Here is a 21939-nt window from a genome sequence, read left to right as displayed (position 1 = left end):
TATCGAACTTTAACATGTAGTAAATCATGCCTCTTGAACTTTCATCCATGTTAGAATTTTTTTTACTAAAATTAGACAAAAGTCCTAAAATTCAACAATCTCAATAGTTCATGGAACATTTTTAACGACCTTAAAAGTTCATAGGCATAATTTGGTACATGTCAAAATTCTAGAAAAAAAATCTTAATTAGCCTAAAAAAAATTTTAAAAAATTATTGAACACATGTATTTTCGATAACAAAAATTAAGTAAAAAGTTATAATATTTGGTTTACCAACACTTCTCAAATACTTTATCACATCAAATAAGAGTTTGAAAAGAATGATTAATGAAAGAAAAGAGCCAAGAAAGATTCCAAGACAGTAATTTAGGAGGACATTTCCAAGAAGGGCATATCCCTATACTACATTTCATTTCATCATGAAATATCCATTAAAAGAAATTAATTACAAACTCAAATAAAATGGTGTATTTTTCTATAAATCAAATTGGTAACAAAATCAAAGTCTAAAAAGATTATTGACTGACATATAAGTTTCTCCACAAACATTACATTTACGTTGAATAATTCTGCCTAACAACAACAACAAAAAAAAAAAAAAATCATACCTTTCTGACTCCACCTTTGACTATATAATATATCCAAGTATGACTGATATTCAAGATATTTAGGAAATAGAAAAAACTAATGAGAGAATAAATAAATGATTAAAAATGATTCTATTCAATGAGATATATTTTTCTTCTTTTACAATGCTTGATCAATATATATTACAAATAAATTAAGTAAATGGTTGGGTTTTTGTTTTAATTAGTTTGATTAAATTAACAAAGCTTGTTAATCCCAGAAGGGGACGTGGTGGTGGTGGACTCACCCAATCTAGTAAAAAACAAATCTTTTTCAAACGAGTTCGTAAGACAAATCCTAACTCTAACTACAGATGCCCATAAAAAGGGGGCACACAAAAATGCATAACCAAACACAGAAATAGCTCTAACAATCCCATCTGGGTACCAAGGAAAAGCCATAACAAAAAGAGCCCCAAAAATGGCAAGCCAAGGAGTCAAAATGGGAAGAGTTGGGAGCAAGAATGCATTGATGGAAACAGAGGAAAGAGCAAATGAAGCAAGCAAATAGAGTGTCCAGCCAATCAAGGGGTGAATGGTACATGGAATGAGGAAGAAAGGGACAGCGTAGGCTGCAATAATGGACCAAACAGCTAATAATTTGAGGCCCATTTGAATGAAGGGGTTGGTCTTGTCCACACGCACCCCACGGTACCATAGCTTCGACATGTTGCCCCGTGACACCCTTGTCACTGCTATTAGCCCCACGTACATACCTGCCTGCAACAACACAGCTCCCATCTCTTCTCCGTACCTAAAAATAATACATAATTTAGTCAATAATCATCACAACATTATTACTATTGCTCTAGTAGTTTTTAGATGGGTTGGGGGGCCGGTTTTGATTTAAAATGGGTCATAGACAAACAAATTTTTTTGAGCCCAAAGATAAATGGTATTTTTAAAAAATATTAAAAAAATATATATATTTAGGTATTAAATAAGTTGCTACCTGCATTTTCATAAAAATATAAAAAAAAAATTACTTTAAAAATAAATAAATAATTTTTATTTATATATATTTTTTAAATATGTATTGACCCTCGTAAACTTTTGGAATTGACTATATCCCAGATTCCCTACATTTCTTAGGTTACTTAAAATTTGAATATGTAGAATTGTGGATGATAAATACCTTAATTTTCAAATTTTGAGTAGTAAATAGTAATACTAGTAGTAGTTGTATATTTGAAAATACTTAATAAATAAATAGAAGTTGTTATAAATATATAAAGTAGGTACCCGAGAGTTTGACGACGTCGTTCGTGCCAAGAAATACCAAGTGGCAAAACAGGCCAAGACCACCAATACCAAGGCTTCAACCAAGGTGCACTTGGAAATGTAATCACACTGTTTGGTCCACACGGTACACTCCACCGAAGTTTAAGATCTGATTAATTAATTAATTATAATTATAAACACCAAAATTAACATCTATAATATAATTATTATTATTAATTAATTAATTAATTGATAAAATATACAGTACTTACAATAGTAAGAAGCATCCATTTGATAACCCAAAGGCAGTCTAAATGTGCCATTAAGCAAAGTGGTGGGATTAGAAGGTGGATGAAACATGGGCCTATCAAGCAAATCAGGAAAGTAACTACCAATGAAGCCTTGGTCCGCACCATCTGGATTCTCTCTCTCATTTTCCAACCCACGAACCATGTCCTTAAACACTTGCATCGAAGGCTGTAGCACAAAAAGTCCAGTGTGGAAAATACATGGGTTAATGAACACAGCACAGAATTGACCACACTGGAATAACTCATCTGTGTTTTGAAGGAAAATGTTGTCAGAATCGAGCATAACAACTCTTTCGTACTCCACTAAACTCCAAACGTAAATCTTGTTCATTGTTAACATAAATCTCCAATCGAAATTCGACTGTTTCTTGTACGGGTTGTTTAGATTTTCCACTCTCATCACTTTCGCCCCATCTTCTTCTTCCCTGTTATATATATATAAAAAAATATATATTAATATAAAAATCTTTTTTGATGTAACAAAGGAAAATGATGAAATTGTCATCTTTATCATCTGTCACACTCTCAATACTACTTATTAATATTACCGTTACTTACAACAAGTTATATTCATACGAGTATTTCAAGGCCAACAAATTAATATTATTAACCGTACGTAATTTACATAATTATTATCATTACTTTTCTGTAAATACATTTAAAAAAAAAAAGAAATTTTTGAAAATATACTTTATTTATGTATTATTTATAATTTATGGCCTAAAATTTTTATTTATTAAGATTGTTTGTAAAATTTTAAAATTATATACATGGTCAGTAAAATATAAAAAAAAAATAAGGAGAAAATAATATTATATAATTATAAATAAAAAATTTAAAAATATAAATATAAAATTATATTCATGTTGAGTTATTTTTATAATATTTTACAAATTTTTTGGTCTACACTTCAAAAAATTATTCAATACAAAAAATAAATAGAATATATGGACGGTATATTCTTATTTTATGTTCGTTAAGACAAGTGGCAAAGTGGGTGTTACTTTGTCCATTCCATTGTTATAATATGAAATTGAAATAAGGAGACACGTTGGCAGAGAACACGTTGGCAGATACCACGTGGAGTATGTCATTCCATTCCATTTGGCATCCATATATATATTATAATATTTATTTATAATAATACTTATATTGGCCCCATTCCATTCCATATTTTCAGATAAAAAAAAACACTACTTATCCATTCATATCATATATCAGAGTGTTGATGAAGAAAGTGGAGGTTTTATTGGGTACAAGCGGGACCATCTAATCTAAGACTTTACAGCACAGACACACAGATATTCTCTTCCAAACAGATAAATCATTTCCTCTACAGATTATACACACGTACCGTAATAACGTACTCCTGCCCTTAGCTGATCATAAGTTAGACTTTATTAGTTTTCTATATATCAACGCCTTTACTTTACCCTTCCTTACCTTTTCAGTTTCTATTTATTTATAATATCTTATTAATCTTAATTAGGTTTAATAATCCAATATTAATTATCGCCTAAATAAAAATTAAAATACTCCGAGGCCGGAGAGCCGTATACGGAGGAGATATACATATATATATATATACTTACATGGCTCGAACCCATCGAAGAGGAACATCGAGAGAGGCAATAACAATGAGATCTGCATCCACGTGGAGTTTAGCAAGTGATCTGAGCATGACACGTGTCGCCACGTAGAACTCGTAGTCTCTTGGAGTCCCCATATACATCATCGTTGCATAAGCATACTTATTCCGATTCATCACCACCGTCGATTTATTAGACAACTTATTATGATCAACAACCTGATTATGAGACGACGTCGTTTGATCATCATGCTCTGCCGCTGTAACATTAATAACGCCCAACAAAAACAAAAACAACAAGACCATAACAGTAACAGTACTTTCTTTAGAGGCGGCCATTTCTCTATCTCTCTCTTCTTCTTCTCTTTCTCTCTCTTAGTCTTAGTGTTTTCCAAGTTTTATAAGTGGAAAGACTCGTTGGTGGTATTATTAATTTATATAAAATAATAATGAGGGGAAAGTAGTGAAACAGACAAAGTCATCCTCAGAAATTAAGAAACTTTTTATTTATTTATTTATTTATTTGAAAGAAAGGAGGATGTAACGAGGGAAGGTCCCTATATATGCCAATGCCAAATTTTTAGAAAGGAAATTTTGGACTTTTAGTATCTCTATACACCTTTAGAATAAGGCAATTTATTCTTCTTCTTTATAATTTGACCTTTTCTCTTTATATATCATCATTTAATTATATTTGGTATTTAATTTTTTTTCAGTCTTTGTTGGTATACAATCTCTCATGGATATTTTTATTAACAAAATAAGGAATTTACAGAAGTGCCCTTCTCCTTGTTTTCTATGTATAGTAAGCAAATTATAATTTTCACTTTAAACTTTTAACATGTATTAAATTATAGTCTATAAATTTTTTAAATTGTTTATTTTTTTAAAAAATTATTGAGATTATTAAGTTAATTAATTGAGAACATTTATATAATTTTACTAACGAAAGTCTATTATAGATAAAAGATAATGAGGCAAGAATTAAAGTTCGAAGAGTAAAATTCTATACATGAATAATTATTGTATTAGTAAAATCAAATAAATTTTAAAAAAAAAAATCTTAAAAGTTAATAAGATTAATTTAATACATGTTAAAATTGAGTTGAATCATCTCAGATTCATAATAATATATTTCACTTAGAACAAAGAGAATTTATGTTTGGAACTTGGATAGAGAATCTCCAAGATAATTTTTTTTTTTTTAGATTGTATAAAATAAATGATGGGAGATTCAAAATAACTTACCAAATATAAATATAGTCTAACAATTTCAACAGTTAAAAAGACTTGTTATTATTAGTCGTTACTTTTGGTTTGCATTTCTTACTCGTACGTTTCAAGTCTCTAGCTAGCTCCACGAGACTTTTCTTATTATCACTACCACACTCCAACACATAGCTTATTATTTTATTTTATTTTTTACTCAATAACACTTGTCTTAATTTCATTGATTAAATAATCAAACATATGAAAAAAAAAAAAATTATAGGGAAGAATCTTAAGTATCCTATATCACAATCAGTAAAAATATACATTTTTTTTAAATAAGCGTTCATTGATACTGAAATTTAAGTCTGTCAAAATAGAATAAATATATAAGCTACCATACCGTTTATGAGTTAAAGCTCACTTAACCAGAGCAATAAAATTACAGAATTTAGAAATATAAGTAAAAATACAACTATCAAAATATTTAAAGAGTCTTCAGGTAAGCGTGTTCGCAGTGCGGGTGGTGCAGTTTTTGACTATTTTTGTAATGTGCGGTGCAGTGCGGTTTGAACCACATATTAACAATTCAAAACTGCAAACCGCACCACACTGCGCGGTTTAAGAAAAATTCAAACCGCGGCCGCACTGCAAAGAATTTCAAACTGCATTTTTTTTTGCGTTGCGGTGTGGTGCGGACGGTTTGAACGGTTTGATGAACACCCCTAGTCTCAGGCAAAAAGAGAAGTAGTTTTTCAATCTCTCAATTAGAAAAAAAACTGGTTAAGTACTAAGAGCACGCTGCCTCCTTGCTACCACCCGAGAAATCCAACCTAACGATCGAATAGCCATTATAACCCAAACCACCTCACTAGATTGGTTTCTAACGACCACAGCGAGAACTTATAATAATGTTAATGAAATATATTTGATAATTTCATAAATAGAAATAGAGAACTAATTACACATGCACGTGGCTTCTCTGGACAACTAAATTGCCAATGAATTATATGCTAAGTGGGTCATAAGAATAATGTATTATTTTTAACATTAGTAAAAAAAAATGTGCATTTTTAGGAAGGAAAAAAAAAGAGCATAGACACATGTCTAGTTTGTTTATGCTCAGGATCGGTCTGTGTTTAATTAACATATTATACTATTATTGATACAGTACTATCGAGTTCTTATATAATTAAATATTTTAATTTTTATAAGATACTATTAAATAACTATAAAATATCACCTGCGGATCGATGGGGATGTTAGATAATATTGGTAATTATTTTGGTAAATTAAAGAGGCTAGGGTTTTGAACAAGATTAGATTGGAACTTTATTTTGACCCAAACAACGTGTGTATAATAGATATATAGATATAGTCTATAGATACAATTGATCATTTTTTGGGTTCGGTCTACTTCAACTTCAACTACAGGTATTTCGTTGACCAATTCTATATAACCCAATTCAACTATATGCAACTTTTTGAAATAAAATTAAAACGATATTTTGTATTATATTTTCTTTATTTATTATATTATTATAATAATAATTTATATTTACAAGGAACCGGTCCTTAATTAATTCCAAATTATTATTTTATTTTATTTTGATAATAGAGTGACCTTGTAGTTAATCACAATATACAATTATATTTTAAAATTTAACTGCAATTTCAAAGCTCAATCTCCTTAATTATATATATACAATTTGTTATCTATAGCATCTTTTAAGAGATGACATCGTTTTTGTATGGTAATCAAACTTCACTTTAACTATATTATTATATCTTTGTTTATTTTCCCCCTTTCTTTATTATTGTAAGCTTTATAATATTATTAATATACATAATAGAAGCCTTTAATTATATTTTAATTTTCTTCTCAAAAAAAAATTTATATGTTAACTTATCTTTGGAGAGTATATGCGCTTGCATTGCATATGCACATATATATAAACATAACTTTTAATATTATTTTAATGATATTTATTTTCATGATGAAGTGATTAATCAATTTATAAAAGAATTGTTAAAAAATATTTGATGCTTAGTACTTTCGTTATATCTTTATTAGTGTAATTAAGAGAATTGCTAAAAAGCACCCTAGTATCTAATATTCTCCTACTATTACTATAATTAAATATTGAGTCTTACCAGGACCGGTCCTGAAACGAAGTGGACCATAGGGAAAAAAAAAATTTTGGGCCCTTATGTTAGAAAAAATGTAGTATTTTTAAAATCGGTAAAAAAATATATAATTTTAAAAGAGAAAAAAAAAATTGGGCCCTAAGCTGGGTGGGCCCTAGGCACAGACCTAGGCCGCCTATGCCCAAGACGAGGCCTGAGTCTTACATAACTTTATGAAAATAGTCTTTAAAAAAGAATATTACTAATTAATTATAAAACAACACGTATAAAAAATGATAGATATTATTGGTATCTAATAACTCTACAATTAATTATCAAATTTTATATAATATAAAAAATAATTTTTAAAAAATATTACTAACTAATTATAAAATTTTTATTGTATAAAAAGTGATTAGGTGCCCCATAACACTCTCCCTAAAATGATATTAAGAAAGTGTAAATTAAGAAGAAAGATAGTGCAACACGTCAGAATATTTTGACTATTTGAGATTATAATTTGTGAGTGGGATGGGATTTGACCACCAATACTCTCTACTCTACTGCCTCACTTTGCCACTTGCTGCCTTTTACAGATAACTACCTATAAACCCACGTGGAATTTCAATAATTTTATCTCATCTTCCCATTTTAAAAATCTTTTATTTTTTTATTTTTTATTATTAATATTTTTTAAGGTTAAATAGTAAAATTTTAAATTGGTAAGAAGCATAAATTTAATACTTATTTTTAAATTGTAATTTTTTTTTAATTTTATTAGTACAGATTCTATTTTTAATTTATTAAAAAAATATTTAGTAATAATTGATACCATATAATAATTAGAAAGATTATAATTTTATAAATATTTAATATTTATACCGTTAAAATTAAACTTTAAGTACTGCTAAATACCCATTCTTTATTTTAATGAATTCATTTCTTTTGACATTATTAAGCTTCTTTTATTTATTTATTTATAATAAAAGTCATCATCTGATTCTGATATAATCTAAGCAACTTAATTAAATAAAGGTGATGAAATTTATGTACTTGTATATAGTACGCGTATTCGTATATTATTTATTTATTAATAACCTTTTACATTTTCCTATATAATATAATTAACTTCAGCATTAATGGATTGTTTGGCTATTCAATTATTATTTGATATTGATTTGATTACAAGCTATAAATATATATGTATATCAAACAATATTATTTCATGATTCATTGATTTGATATGACTTGATCACAAACAAAGAAACAATTAAAATACATACACATTAAATATAACAAATTTATTAATTGAACAAGCAGAATTAATGGAATCAATCGAAAGATATATATAACATGATTTCCTTGCATATGTTGCCATATATATACTACTCATATATATATATATATTAATTAGTTGATATAAATTATAATAAAATGAAAATATATAAATTGTTTTTGTTTTTAGAAAGGAAATGAAAAATTGCAGTCAAAACTAGGTAGCAATATATAAATCTATGTCTATGTGTGATGAGTGAGTTAATTGAGTATATATATTTTGACCATCTGAGTCATAATTAGAATTCAAAGCCAACCAGTCTGTCAATTTGGAAAATTAGGAAGGGTGGTAGATGTCTAGATGATTTAATTAATTAAAGTCTTCCATTATTTGAAAAATAATAATACTAAAAAAAATATAATTAAAATTAATTTCACTTCAATTTTCCAATAAAAAGTGCATCAATATTTTCTTAATAATTGGCATTTCATTCTATTGATAAAAAAATATTTATCCTTTTTTTTTTTTAAAGAAAAATACTATTATTATAATTTGAACTGGGTGTGCATAAATCGATCAAATCCAATAGAAACCGACCGATCCAATTATAACCGACCGCCAAACATTGGATATCCAATTGTGATCGGATTGGATTAGATGTTATTTTTAAATATCTAATTGGATCGGATGGTGGATGGGGTGTCTAAAAATCCAATACATCCAACATTCAATCGAACTAATTTGTATTTTCATTTAGTTTGGATTATTAATTAGATTTTATATTGTTATATGTCAAATCTATATGTATATATGAAAATTAACATTAACATTTTACTCTTTTTTTTTATGGATGGATCGAGTCAAATCCAATACATACTTGACCTAAAATATTGGATGGATCTAATTCGATCTAAAAAATACTAGGTTTAAAATATTGAATAAACCCAAATTAAACCAATATATATATATATATATGAAATACATTCAATGATAGAACCGATCCAATCCAACATCCAACAGATGTTGGATAGATTGGATGACTGAAATTGATTGGATCGTATTAGATAGTAAAATCTAACATTTAATATATGATTGGATCGGATCTGAATAGGCCTAAAAACATTAGATGTAATCCAATAAACACATATAATTTGAACCAAATTACAAAACTTATCTTTAAATCTTTTTAATTACAAACTAATCTTTGAATAAATATTTTTTAATTATGCATATATCTATAATTAATTAATGTTATTATAATATAAATCACTTGCCGGCAAATTCGGCAATTTATTAATTTAATTATTCTGTTATGTTTATATTCAAATAGAAAGCTCTTATTACATCATTCTAATTTATTTGATACACCACTAATAATATTATTTAAGTGATGGTTATTTTTTATATTAGCTTGGCACTTTATGTTTTTAATAATACTTTTGTAATATTTTATACTTTTAAAAAGTATATATTAGATATTTTAAAAATAAATTTAATTAATACAATTTTATTAACTTAACTAAATAATTTTTAATTATATATAATTAAATTATTATATTTAAATTTAGAATTCATAAAATTGAAAATAGTTTGATCGTTAATTCGTTATGCTATCCTCTAGTTCATACAATTTGCTTAGATTGCCATCATTTGTTTACTATATTTTGCCAAGTCACTTACTATATCATCGTAGCTAAAAATTAGTAAAGCACTTTTCAAATCAAATTATGTGAGATTTAATATTAAATTACACTAATAAAATTTTTTCAATAAAAGATGTAAAATTATATTTAACACAAAAAATATTTTTGTGATATATTGAAATCAAGTATTGTGTCTAATACATAATTGGAAAAGTTAATGCAAAATTTAATATTTAATTAATAGCCTCAAAAAAATAAAAATATTTTCATCAAAAGTATAAAAAATAATACCTTTATCATTATATATAAAAGAAATGCTAAAGGGCACCACTGGTGCCTAGCACTCTCCTATGTGTTAATATCGCTATTGGTTCAACTAAGTATCGGGTCTCACATAATTTAATATAATAGCTTTTAGAAAGTATCGCTAGCCAATCGCAACGCGACATGCCGAGAAAGTGCTAGGCACCACTGATGCCTAATGGCGATGCTCTATATTCTATCATGTAAAACAACAAAAAATAAATACAAAAAGTTTATAATTTAATGCATCAACTTTATTTAATAATAAAATACTAGAAATGACTTAAAAGTAAACATAAAAATAGTGTAATTGTTGTGTTGTAAATTTTGTATCATCATATTGTGATCTAAAATTGAATCAACTTTTGAAGCAAATATTTCTCAAAATGAGTAATAAATCACTAATTTGTATCTCTCCATTGGATGCTCTAAACCCATCTCTAATGCGTGAGGTAAAAAAAAGTGCTAAATTTAACATAAAAAGTTAGTGAATGCTATATTTAGTACACTTTTTTGTAATTCTGCTCTAATAATAGAAAATTTAGATGCAAATTTAGATAAAAATATGTATTAATTGTGTTAAATTTAACATTAAGCAATTTGACGTATGTTGAAAGTAGGCCCAGCCCTAGGCATAAGTGAGTTAGGCTTATACCTAGGGCCCACCTAACTCAGGGGCTTAAATTTTTTATCTAATTTTAAAGTTGGGGTAAGCTGAAAAATAACACTTTTATTAATCAATTGATCAAATTTGTCTCTAATTTTATATTTAATTGAAACATACCTCTTTTTATATGTATTGTACCCAAAATACCCTGATATAAGAGAGTCACATAGAAAGTATCTTGAAGTGACAGGGGCAAAATTGGTACAATGTTTAAAAAAAAGAGGTAAAAGTGATAGACTTTAAAAAAGAGGGTAAAAATAAAAGAGGACAATATAAAAAGGGTATAGAGTGTAATTTCCTCTTTAAAGTTACATATTTTTTTATTAATTTTAAAAAATACCATATTTTATTTTAAATAAGGGCACGAATTTTTTTTTTTTTTATGACCCACTAAATTTCAAGATCAATTCTAATTAAAAGTAAAATTAAATTTAGTACAACTTTTAATACATGAAGAATAATATTTTGCGAAAATATCAAAATATATAGGATTACATCACTTATTTGACAACTCTATAAGATTTGGCAATTATAGATGTTTTAAGTAATACACCTCATAGAATAAAATAAAAATGTGAAAATTACACCAAATATGGGATTCTATACAAAACTTTGATAAATATGGCTTTTTTAACTTTACCACCCTTATATGGTATTTGTCCAATTTAAAGTTTTTTATGGTATTTCTTTTTGCCACTTTTTTATAAATTAAATTTTTAAATCCCATAGGTAAAAAGAATTACAATCTCAACCCTAAACTCACTCTCTCTCTCTCTCTCTCTCTCTCTCTCTCTCTCTCTCTCTTCAATCGGACTGAAACTGAAGGCCACACCGCTCAATCGCTGCCTCTCTCCTTTCTTCTCTCTCTCTCTCTGACCACCGATCAGTGCGATCTCCGGTGACCAAATCCCTTCTCGACAACCGCTACTGCCTTTTGCCTTCTCTACAAGCTTCTCCCAAACTCCGTCGTTCACCTCTCTCTCTCTCTCTCTCTGCGCTTCTCACCCGCAGTCGATCTCTCTCCATTTCTCTACCACCCAGCTCCTCTTCCTTCTCTCCAGTCCGCACCACACAGCTCCTCTTCTCTCCGCAGTCGGCACCACACAGCTTCGGCCTCTCTCTCATGAATCTTCACCTGGTATTTTTGTTTTTAAGCTTGAATCAATGTTTAAGTGAGTAGAGCTAATTGTTTTGTTTGATTTTTGTTTATTTCTGTAATTTTTTTGAGCAAGTATTTGTATTGATCTGCCTGCTCAATTTTTAAGACTTGGGACTGAGTTAATTTTATGTACTTTTAATTTGCTTGTCGAATCATTAGCAAGGATTCTGTATTTGCTTCCGTTTCAGCAATTTGGGTACTCCTCCAAGCTCCAACAGGTATTCAGTTTCGGTTTTGAGATTGATTTCACTAATTTTGAGTTGTTTAATGTTTGTCTATAGACTTTGCTTTTTTCTCAATGTAATCTGCCTACTGTTTAGAACATGTATTTTGAATAATTATGTCATTGTGCACGTAATTATTTCCTCACCATGACAATTAGGAGTTTGTTTGTATAACTTTTATTCAAGATTATTTTGTATGGAAATGTCTATAAATCATTTTATAGTATTACCTTTGATATTTAGAGTCCACTTCATACATGCATGATGCAACAGAAAGAATGTTACAATGTCAGACTGATTCATAAAATGACTAATTAATCTATTATTTACTATATAGCCTAGTTGTGGTTGTAGAACAACAAGAACAAGTTTGTTCATGTTGTTAGATAGAAAGATATTGAGTTTGTGTTTTTTGTTGTGAAATTTATTAGTTTGTGTATTTCAGAGGGCTGGTTTGCTTGTGTGAAATTTATTAGTTTGGTTTGCTTGTCTCTGGTTAAGTTTTGCTGCTCTAAGGGTCCTTGGCATAATTGACATTATGCTAAGTGATTTAAATCTATTATGTTGATATTGCAGAAACTGGTTTTGTTATGATTTCACAAATTTTGCTATGATTTTTCATAGGGTCAAAACTGGTTTAGCAGGGTTCACAAGTTTGAAACCTGTTTCACGGGTTTTGAGGGTTCTGTAATGAGGCTTAAAACTTGTTTTCACACCTATATTTTGTTTTTAGATTATTGTTGTGTATTGTGTGTTGCTTTGATTATATTAATTTGTGATCAATATTTTTTATTTTTTGTATATGTGTGTGTAATTTTTTTTTTCTCATTTGGTTTCTAATGAAATTAGTTTCAGTTAACTTTTATTGTTTATCATTTATGTTTTTGTTATGATTTTTCATATAGTCGAAACTGGTTTCACATGGTTCACAAATGCAGAACTGGTTTCACATGCTTTACAAATTTGACATTGGTTTCATAGATTTTAAGGGTTATGTAATGGGGTTGTTTCATTTTTTTGATGTTATTGTATATTTTTATTTTATGTTTTATTTTATTATTTTATTTCTAGGCTCGAAGCTGGTTCTCACACTTCATTGTTTTGTGTGACAAAACTCATTTTTGTTGGGTTTTGTATAATATTAATTGTTGTTGTAAGATGAAACTGGTTTTAGTTTATTTTTTGTCTTTTGTTCAAATGGAATATGATTCCTCTAATAAGGATACAATGAAAGATGTTGCTAAAGATTCAAGTGTTGATTCTGAGAAGAAACTTCCTCTAATTAAAATTAAAATTCTTAGGAAGGTTATTCACAAGAAAAAAGAAAAAAAATGAATATGATCCAAATTTTAAGGATTCATCTTTGGTATGCATTTTTTTTTAAAAAAATATATTAATTTATTTTAATTTATCTTCTCGTGAATGTTCAATTTTTTAGTTGGTTGTACTAAATAATTGATTTCTGTGTTTAATTGTTGGTATGTTATTTTACATAATTGAGGTTTAAGTTTCATTTTTTCTTTTGTTATTTTAAAAAACTGGTTTTACTGTGTCAGATTTACGTAATGTACTTACTTTATGTAACTAATTTTTCTGTGTCACTTTTTAATTGGTTGTTTAACATAACTAGTTTCAATAATTTAAATTTATTTATATGTTAAGAATTATCTTGTGATATGTTTTAATTTTTTTAATTGATTAGCTATTTCGTGTTTCAATATATCATTTTATTGTTTTAGGCTTCTTATGTTTTTGTTTCTATATTAATTGTTAGTTTTGTTTAATTAGCTATCTAATGTAACTGGTTTCTGCAGTTTGATTGTTATTTTTTTTTTCTAAGAACTAGTTTTTATGTTTCAGTTTATCTAATATAACTGGTTTCTGTAATTTAATTGTTATTTTTTTTTTTCTAAGAACTAGTTTTTATGTTTCAATTTATCTAATATAACTAGTTTCTGCAATGCAATTTAATTGTTAGTTTTGTTTTGTTTTGGTTTTTTTTTTTTTTTTAAGAAAACTAGTTTTTATATTTAATTTATCTTTTGATTGTTTTAGGTTGCATTGGTAACTGGTTTTCCTATTTAGTTATTACTTTTGTTGTTTTATATAACTGCCTCTAATATTTTAGTTTTTGATTCGGTTGGTTTAAATAAGTGGTTTCTCAATTATAGTTTTAACTAGCTGATTATTGTAACTGGTTTCAGTGTATCAAATTCCAACGTCTAACACCGATGACAACTCCAATTTCTAACAATGGTGACTTTCCAGCTATGAAGACAACTTCAACAAATTTTTTAACAATAATCTGACAATGATAACAACTTCAGCGAATATTCTCATTTTATTTTCTACTCTTTTTGCGGCTAATATTTTATTCTAGTGGATAATGACTATTTTGGATAGTGTACTGAGTTGATGATTAAATCTTGGAGCTTTTGAGAAGTTTTTAACTAATTTTATTTTGGTATTGTATTTGATTTGTTCAATATTCCATACAATATCTAGAATATAAGCATGTAAAATTTATTTATAATTTTTGACATCCATAACATAACTGGTTTTTTTTTATCAAGATAACACCTCTAGCAATTTACACTCATTCTATATATTTTCTACTTCTTTTGTGGCTAATATTATTCTTTAGTGGATATTGAATGTTTTGGTAGTGTGTTGATGGTCTAGTATTGGAGTTTTTGAGAAGTTTTTAACTGGTTTTAATATTAGTATTGTGTTGGTATTAGTTTTGATAGTGGGTTGATGATAAGTTTTTGAGCTTATTAAAAATATGTAAATTTTATTGCTTAGAATAAACTGTTGTCTTAATTTATTGCCTTAACAAAATTATATTACTATTGTTTTAGCTTTTATAGTTTTTTTTTGTTTGTTAATTTTTTTTTTATATATAGTTACAGTACTTATGTAAATAACTGGTTATTTTATATGATAAAAAATGAATCACAATTTTATAGTTTTTTATGGCATTCTTTTTTATTTATAAAATTTTTCCCATATTTTAAAGTTTTTTTTTAAAAAATGCCATATTTAATGCAATTAAGTTTGCATGCCATATCTATCAAAACTTTAATTTCTTTTCCCATATTTTTGTAAATAGCCCAATAAAAATCTAAAAACACATTTGGGCCAAGATAAGGGCCGTGGGCCTATTCCCCCTCCCCACCCAAACTTGGACTGCTCCCCACGAAGATTTGAGGAAATTAGACTCTATATTTTTTTTTTTATATTGTCTTCTTTTATTTTTACCAATTTTTTAAATTCTATTATTTATTTTTTTTTAAATATTGTACCAATTTTACTCCTGTCACTTTAAGATACTCTCCATGTGACTCACTTATGTCAGGGTATTTTGGGTAAACTATATATAGAAAGAGATATGTTTCAATTAAATAAAAATTAGAAGTAAATTTGATTAATTGATTAATAAAAAAGACATTTTTCAACTTACCCCAAAAATTTTTGTTTGAGATTTCATCTAGGGATAATTACATAAAACATAATTTTTTGTAAATTTTTTTTAACATTTTTAGGTTTTAAGATTTTTTTATATATATATTTTTACGATTTTCTATAAAAATAACACGAAAATAATAAGAAAACTACATAAAAGTAACAGAAAAATAATATCCAACAATAACAAAAAATTATATACAAATAACAAAAAATTAACAAGAGTATAACATAAAAAAACCGTATTTTCTATAAATAAAATAAAAAAAAAATCGTAAAAATATTTAAATTTCCGTACAACCGTAATTTTGTAATTATTTTTGTATATTTGTGAAATAATCCCTTTCATTTAAGAAGAAAAAAAAAACATATTCCATCATTTTATTTCTTATTTATCAAAAAAAACAAAATGAGAAACCCATTATTAATTTTTTATTTCTTATTTAACAACAAAACAAATCTATCAATGTAAACATGTAGATTTGGTCCGGCCCAAATATATTCGGTTCAAAGTGTTTGTTACACGCAAAAGTAGGGGTGTTCATATAAACCGGGAAACCGCAGTTTTAATTCGGACCACTACAATCCGAACCATTGTAAACCGTAACTAGAGAAACCGTTTTTAATGGTTTGGTCAATCCGGACCATTTACATCGTAATAGTTCGGTTGCGGTTCGTAATATATAATTAATGGTTAAACCGGACCGGACCGTTTATAACAAATAATTAATTTATATATTTTTTTTATATATATATATGACTATATCTATAATTTAAAACTTTTTTGTGTGTCAAGTTTTTTATTGCATAAATTTTAGATTTTCATGTTATGTTTGACTTTTGAGAATATTTTTATAACATTATTTATATCTCATAGATCTATTACTTATCATGTTAAATATATATTTTGAAAAATAAAATTAAAAACTTAGTAAAGATAGTACAATTACTAAAAAAATATGAATAATTATCAATTCCACATAAACTGTGGTTTCGAACCAAACCAAACCGTTCTTAATGGTTTGGTTTGGTTTGGTTTGAGAAATTTTTTGGTCTGGTTCGGTTTTTAAAATTGAAAAAACTGTTATACTGGTTTGGTTCAAAACTTATGAAAATCCGGACCAAACCAATCCGTGAACACCCCTACGCAAAAGTATCCATAAAAAATTGAATTTAAAAATTATTCTAAATATCTAAACAAATAAAAGTGTATCCGTAAACCCCACACTATGACATTTAAGAAAATGTCTTTTTTTTTTTTTTTTCTCACACAGACACCTTACTGTTAAATAATGAATTAAAGTTATTTAAGTCTTTGTTTTTTTTATCATTTTAATCTTTTATGTTAGTTACCTATATAAATGTGTATTTATTTTTTGTCTAATTAGTAATTTTTTCCCCTACACTTTAACATATACTAAATTATGCTTCCTGAACTTTTTTGGCCGTTAAAAATTCCTCCTGAACTATTGAGATTGTTAGATTTAAGGACTTTTGTCTAATTTCATTTAATTTTACTGTTTTAGTGATTGTTTATGTACTAAACCATGCTCCCCAGACTTTGATATCTACCAAATCATGTTCCTAAAACTTTGATATGTACTAAATCATGCTCCTTGAACTTTCATCCATGTTAAATTTTTTTTTTACTAAAATTAGATAAAAGTCCTTAAATCTAACAATCTTAATAGTTCAGGGGAAATTTTTAACGGCCAAAAAAGTTTAAAGGGCATAATTTAGTACATATCAAAATTCGAGGGAAAAAATTGCTAATTAGCTTTATTTTTTTTAATCCAGACATCTAAATATTAATAGTAAGATATGATATCTGAATTTAAACACTGAAATAAGTAGAAAAAAGTAATTAATAAAGAAAAAAAAATAAATGCACTTAATAATTCAAAATCTGATTCAATAAGATCTAAACTCTTATTAAGTTTAAACAAATGGAGCCTAAAACTTACTTATTAGTTGAATGAAACTCTGATTCTATTTTTTATGTATCTTTTATTCTTTAGTCCTAATTCTTCTCAAATAATTATTAGTTAACATTTGTAATATGGGAACTATTTTTTTTTTTCTTTCTAATTAAGATTCTATCAAAATCTAAGATAATACTAGTGATTATTATTAAGAGACATGTCCATTTCATCAAATAACTAACTATTTAACTAATAACCATTTATATATTTAGCTACCCCAAATTTTTCTTCTTCTTCTTCTTCTTATTTTATTTTTGTTTTAATGTATAATCACTTTCATATAATAATATATAATATCTATCAAAAAGTAAAAAAAAAAAATGTTAAATACACTATCTAGTAATTTCTCACTCTAATTAAGTAGATCTATGGCACAATATAATTAAGTATATAAATAAATTAACACACATCAAAACTTGATTCATTATCACTCCAAGGAGATTATTTTGCTATACATGAATCCATCTATAATAAATACATGAATATATATATATATATATATATATATATATAATAAGTAGAAGTTAAGAGTAACTTAAAGAGAAGAAGAAGAAGAAGAAGAAGAAGAAGAAGAAGAATTAATTAAAGGGCAACCATAGAAAGAGTATTAAAGCTATCTTGGTGATGAGCTGCTAATTCATCAGAATTTGGAGATGAAGTACTAACAAGTCTTTGATAAATCAAACCAAAAGCCCTTAAAAATCTACTACAAATAGAAGACTGACCATTACTATTTTCATCACTATTTTCATCATAAGTAGTAACTAAAATGTGACCCAATTGAAAAAAAAGTAACCTTGACTCATCAATTACCTCCCAATATCTTAACCGAAACACTTTCATCTTCAACAACACCTTCACACCCAATGGCACCATCAAACCACCCAACATCGCCGCCCTTTGCGCCGATGCCGCCGACGATTGCCAACTCACCACCACCATCTTCATCTTCATAGCTCCTATCACTATTCCCAACCCCATTATATATATCATCTAATAAATATAATAACACAACATATATATAGATCATTCCATTTAATTTCTGTTAAGGAAGGTGTTAACTCATCAAGACTAAGACAGTACTTAATGCCATACAAATACAATGCATAGTTTAGTATAGCTCTCTCTTGTCTCTGTCTCTCTTAAATTTTCAAGATAAAACAGAATAAAATATAAGATAAATACTTTTGAATTTGTAGTTTATAAAAATTAATAATTGGACCATTTATTTTAGAAAATGATAAATTAGAGTTTGTATTTTTTAAAATAGTACAAAATAATAATCTCACATTAATTTTTAGTAATTTTTTTCTTAATATAAACAACTTGAAGATAATTTATACTAGAAGAACATACCTATTTTATCATAATAATTTTAAATGGGATTCTTATTAATTTTTTATTTTTATAAAAAATATTATTTTAAAAATATAAGGTCTAATTTATCATTTAAAAAATAAAATAAAAATTCTAAAATTATATATATACTTGTTGTTTTTTGTGATGTGACAAAAATTCGAACATAATATTTTAGTGAATTGGAGGCTACTTTTATTTTAAACAGCATATATATAGTATAAAGAATAAACAATTAAATATATATGGAGAACAACAAATAATTAACATAAGAAGAAAACACTAACAAAAGTAGATATAAATATAGGTAGAAGATAATAATATATATTGATTATGGGGTTATTAATTTATAATTTTTGATTCCTTCTTTAATTTATTTGTAATTAATAATTATATATATATATATATATTATCCTATATATATTATCCTAGACGGCCCTGAGTTAAAATAGACTATAAGCAAAAGAAAATTTTTGGACCCTTACTATAAAGATAAATAATATTTTTAAAAATTATTAAAAAAAATGTATATTTTTTAAAATGTATTTTTTTAATTTGGGCTCCTAAAATGAGTGAGCCCTAAGCGCGAACCTAGCCAGCCTATGCCTAGGATCGGCCCTGTCCTTACAGCATATATATTTTGACTGATTAAAAGTTTTGTTTCCATATGTATTAAATTATATTTTTTCAACTTTTAAAGTTATTAAAAATTTTCTCTGAATTATTGAGATTGTTAGATTTGAAGACTTTTGTCTAATTTTAATAAGAAAATTCTAACATAGATGAAAGTTCATAGAGTATAATTTAATACATGTTAAAATTTAAGGAGTATGATTTAGTAGATATTAAAATTTAAAGAGTATCATTTAACACATTAATCACCTAATTAGAAAACAAAAATCTCAATTGACTATATATATATACGTTGATGTAATATATAAACGTTTAAATCAAAATATATATATATATATTTATATATTTTATTACACTAGGTGTAGGAGTATAGGACCACTTGAATTATATGTATGTAGGGTCATCTATTAAATTCAAATCAAGGAAATTTCCTCGAAGTTTCTTGATGGAGGTAAAGGACATGGAGTAGGTCCACTCCACTACTTTAATATTAATTTATGTGTAATAATTAATTTTTTTGATTAACTTAATTACACTAATTTGGATCTTTTCTATAAACTAATAATTCAAACTATGCCTTCTTCTTCTACTTCTTTAATTACTAGTTTCTCTATTTATGCTTAATAATTTTGTTTTTCTCAATAATTAAAAATGTTGTTCCTAGGCTACAATGAACACTCACTTTAATTATTTCATAATGTACATATTAGGTAGATGGTGTTAATTTATCATGCATGAATAGTGTATTACTTCGTATTTTTGGATTAATTTAAGATGCAAAAAATACAGTTTAAATATTTTACCATACACATATAATATATTGTGAACACTAATTTTAGCATTATAATATATTTTATAAATTTCTCATAAAATGTATTGATTTTGAAGTTAGAAGAAAAAAATATCTACATATAATATCATAATAAAATAATGCCATTCCTAAAAAAAATAATATAATAAAATAATGGGCATGTGTTAATAATAAAAAATAGAGCCCATCCATGAACAGTTCTAATAATTAAGTGAAAGTTGAGAATTAATGGTACCCCATCTCACCTGTTTGTTTCTGCAATAATCACGTGAAAATAATAACTTGTGATTTCATTTCAAAAAAAAAATAATAATAATAACTTGTGATTTATTTTTCAGCTAATTTTTTCCAAATTGAGAATGGTACTTTATCACTGTTTATTATTTTTTATCTTTGAATTTTGACATGTACTAAATTATAATTGAAATTTTTTTGACTGTTAAAATTTTTCCTTGAACTATTGAGATCGTTAATTTAAAAACTTTTATCCAATTTCATTAAATTTTACTAATTTATGCTCCTCAAATTTTAATATTTACTAAATCATGCCTCTTGAATTTTGACATGTGTGAAATTATGCCTTCTGAACTTTCATCCATATTAGACTTTTTTTACTAAAATTAGATAAAAATCCACAAATCGAATAGTCTTAATAATGTAGAAAGAAATTTTTAACAGTTTCAAAATTCAAAAGGCAAAAATCTTAATTAACAAATAAAAAATATATATTCACATTAGGTGCAATATATTATATTGTATCAAACCAATAACAATGTTACACTTTGTTATATTAAGCAATATTGTACCTTTAAACATTTTATCAAAATTTGTTTTCAAAAAAAAAAAAAAAAAAAAACATTTTATCAAAAAAAATAAAAATATGTTAGATATAATATGATAACACAATAACAATATTATAACATTTATTTATAATGTTGAGCACTTTTAGCATTTAAGTTTACATAATACTCACCCACAATTTACATAGAATTCATATTGTATTATTCTTATACAAAATAAATATTGAACATATTTCTAAGAAAATAATTACACCTTTAATAATTATTATTCATATATTAAAAAAAAAACAGGAGAATTTTTTGTTCAGAATGAAAAGAATCAAAATAAGCAAATGTTGATCATTTTGAAATTATATGATTTTCATGTGTCATAATAAAAGTTTGATTTTTTCTTTTCTTCTTTTTCACCAATTTTCATGAGCACCTATCAAATCCAGTAATTAGCTCTTTGCCCACTTGGATTTCCCCTCATTTTCTCACCAACCAACCAGACAAATCCCAACAAACACACAAACCAACTACTCAAAATGAAAAAAA

The 21939-nt window shown here is 26.5% G+C and overlaps 1 protein-coding gene and 1 long non-coding RNA gene across 3 annotated transcripts; one reads left to right on the top strand and one right to left on the bottom strand.

Moving 5' to 3' along the window:
• Nucleotides 1–705: 705 nt before the first annotated feature.
• LOC115717368 (putative glucuronosyltransferase PGSIP7) lies at nt 706–4387 on the bottom strand. Its single transcript, XM_030646336.2, has 4 exons — nt 3752–4387; nt 2121–2584; nt 1870–2017; nt 706–1381 (listed from the first exon to the last, which is right to left on the bottom strand). Exons 1-4 carry the CDS (start codon nt 4084–4086, stop codon nt 826–828), a joined length of 1503 nt encoding a protein of 500 aa, XP_030502196.2. The 5' UTR covers nt 4087–4387; the 3' UTR covers nt 706–825.
• A 7363-nt stretch (nt 4388–11750) lies between these two features.
• Nucleotides 11751–15558, top strand: LOC133038177 (uncharacterized). Of its 2 annotated transcripts, XR_009688040.1 has the most exons (3): nt 11751–12110; nt 12291–12349; nt 14560–15558. It is a non-coding gene; the product is annotated as an uncharacterized LOC133038177 (long non-coding RNA). The 2 variants fall into 2 exon arrangements; XR_009688039.1 differs by having other exon boundaries at nt 11751–12349.
• Nucleotides 15559–21939: the final 6381 nt, after the last annotated feature.

This window comes from Cannabis sativa, chromosome 5 (genome assembly GCF_029168945.1).
Source record: "Cannabis sativa cultivar Pink pepper isolate KNU-18-1 chromosome 5, ASM2916894v1, whole genome shotgun sequence".
Taxonomy (NCBI): Eukaryota; Viridiplantae; Streptophyta; class Magnoliopsida; order Rosales; family Cannabaceae; genus Cannabis; species Cannabis sativa.
Note: the sequence above shows the minus strand (reverse complement) of the source record. Positions and strands in the feature narration are given on the sequence as shown.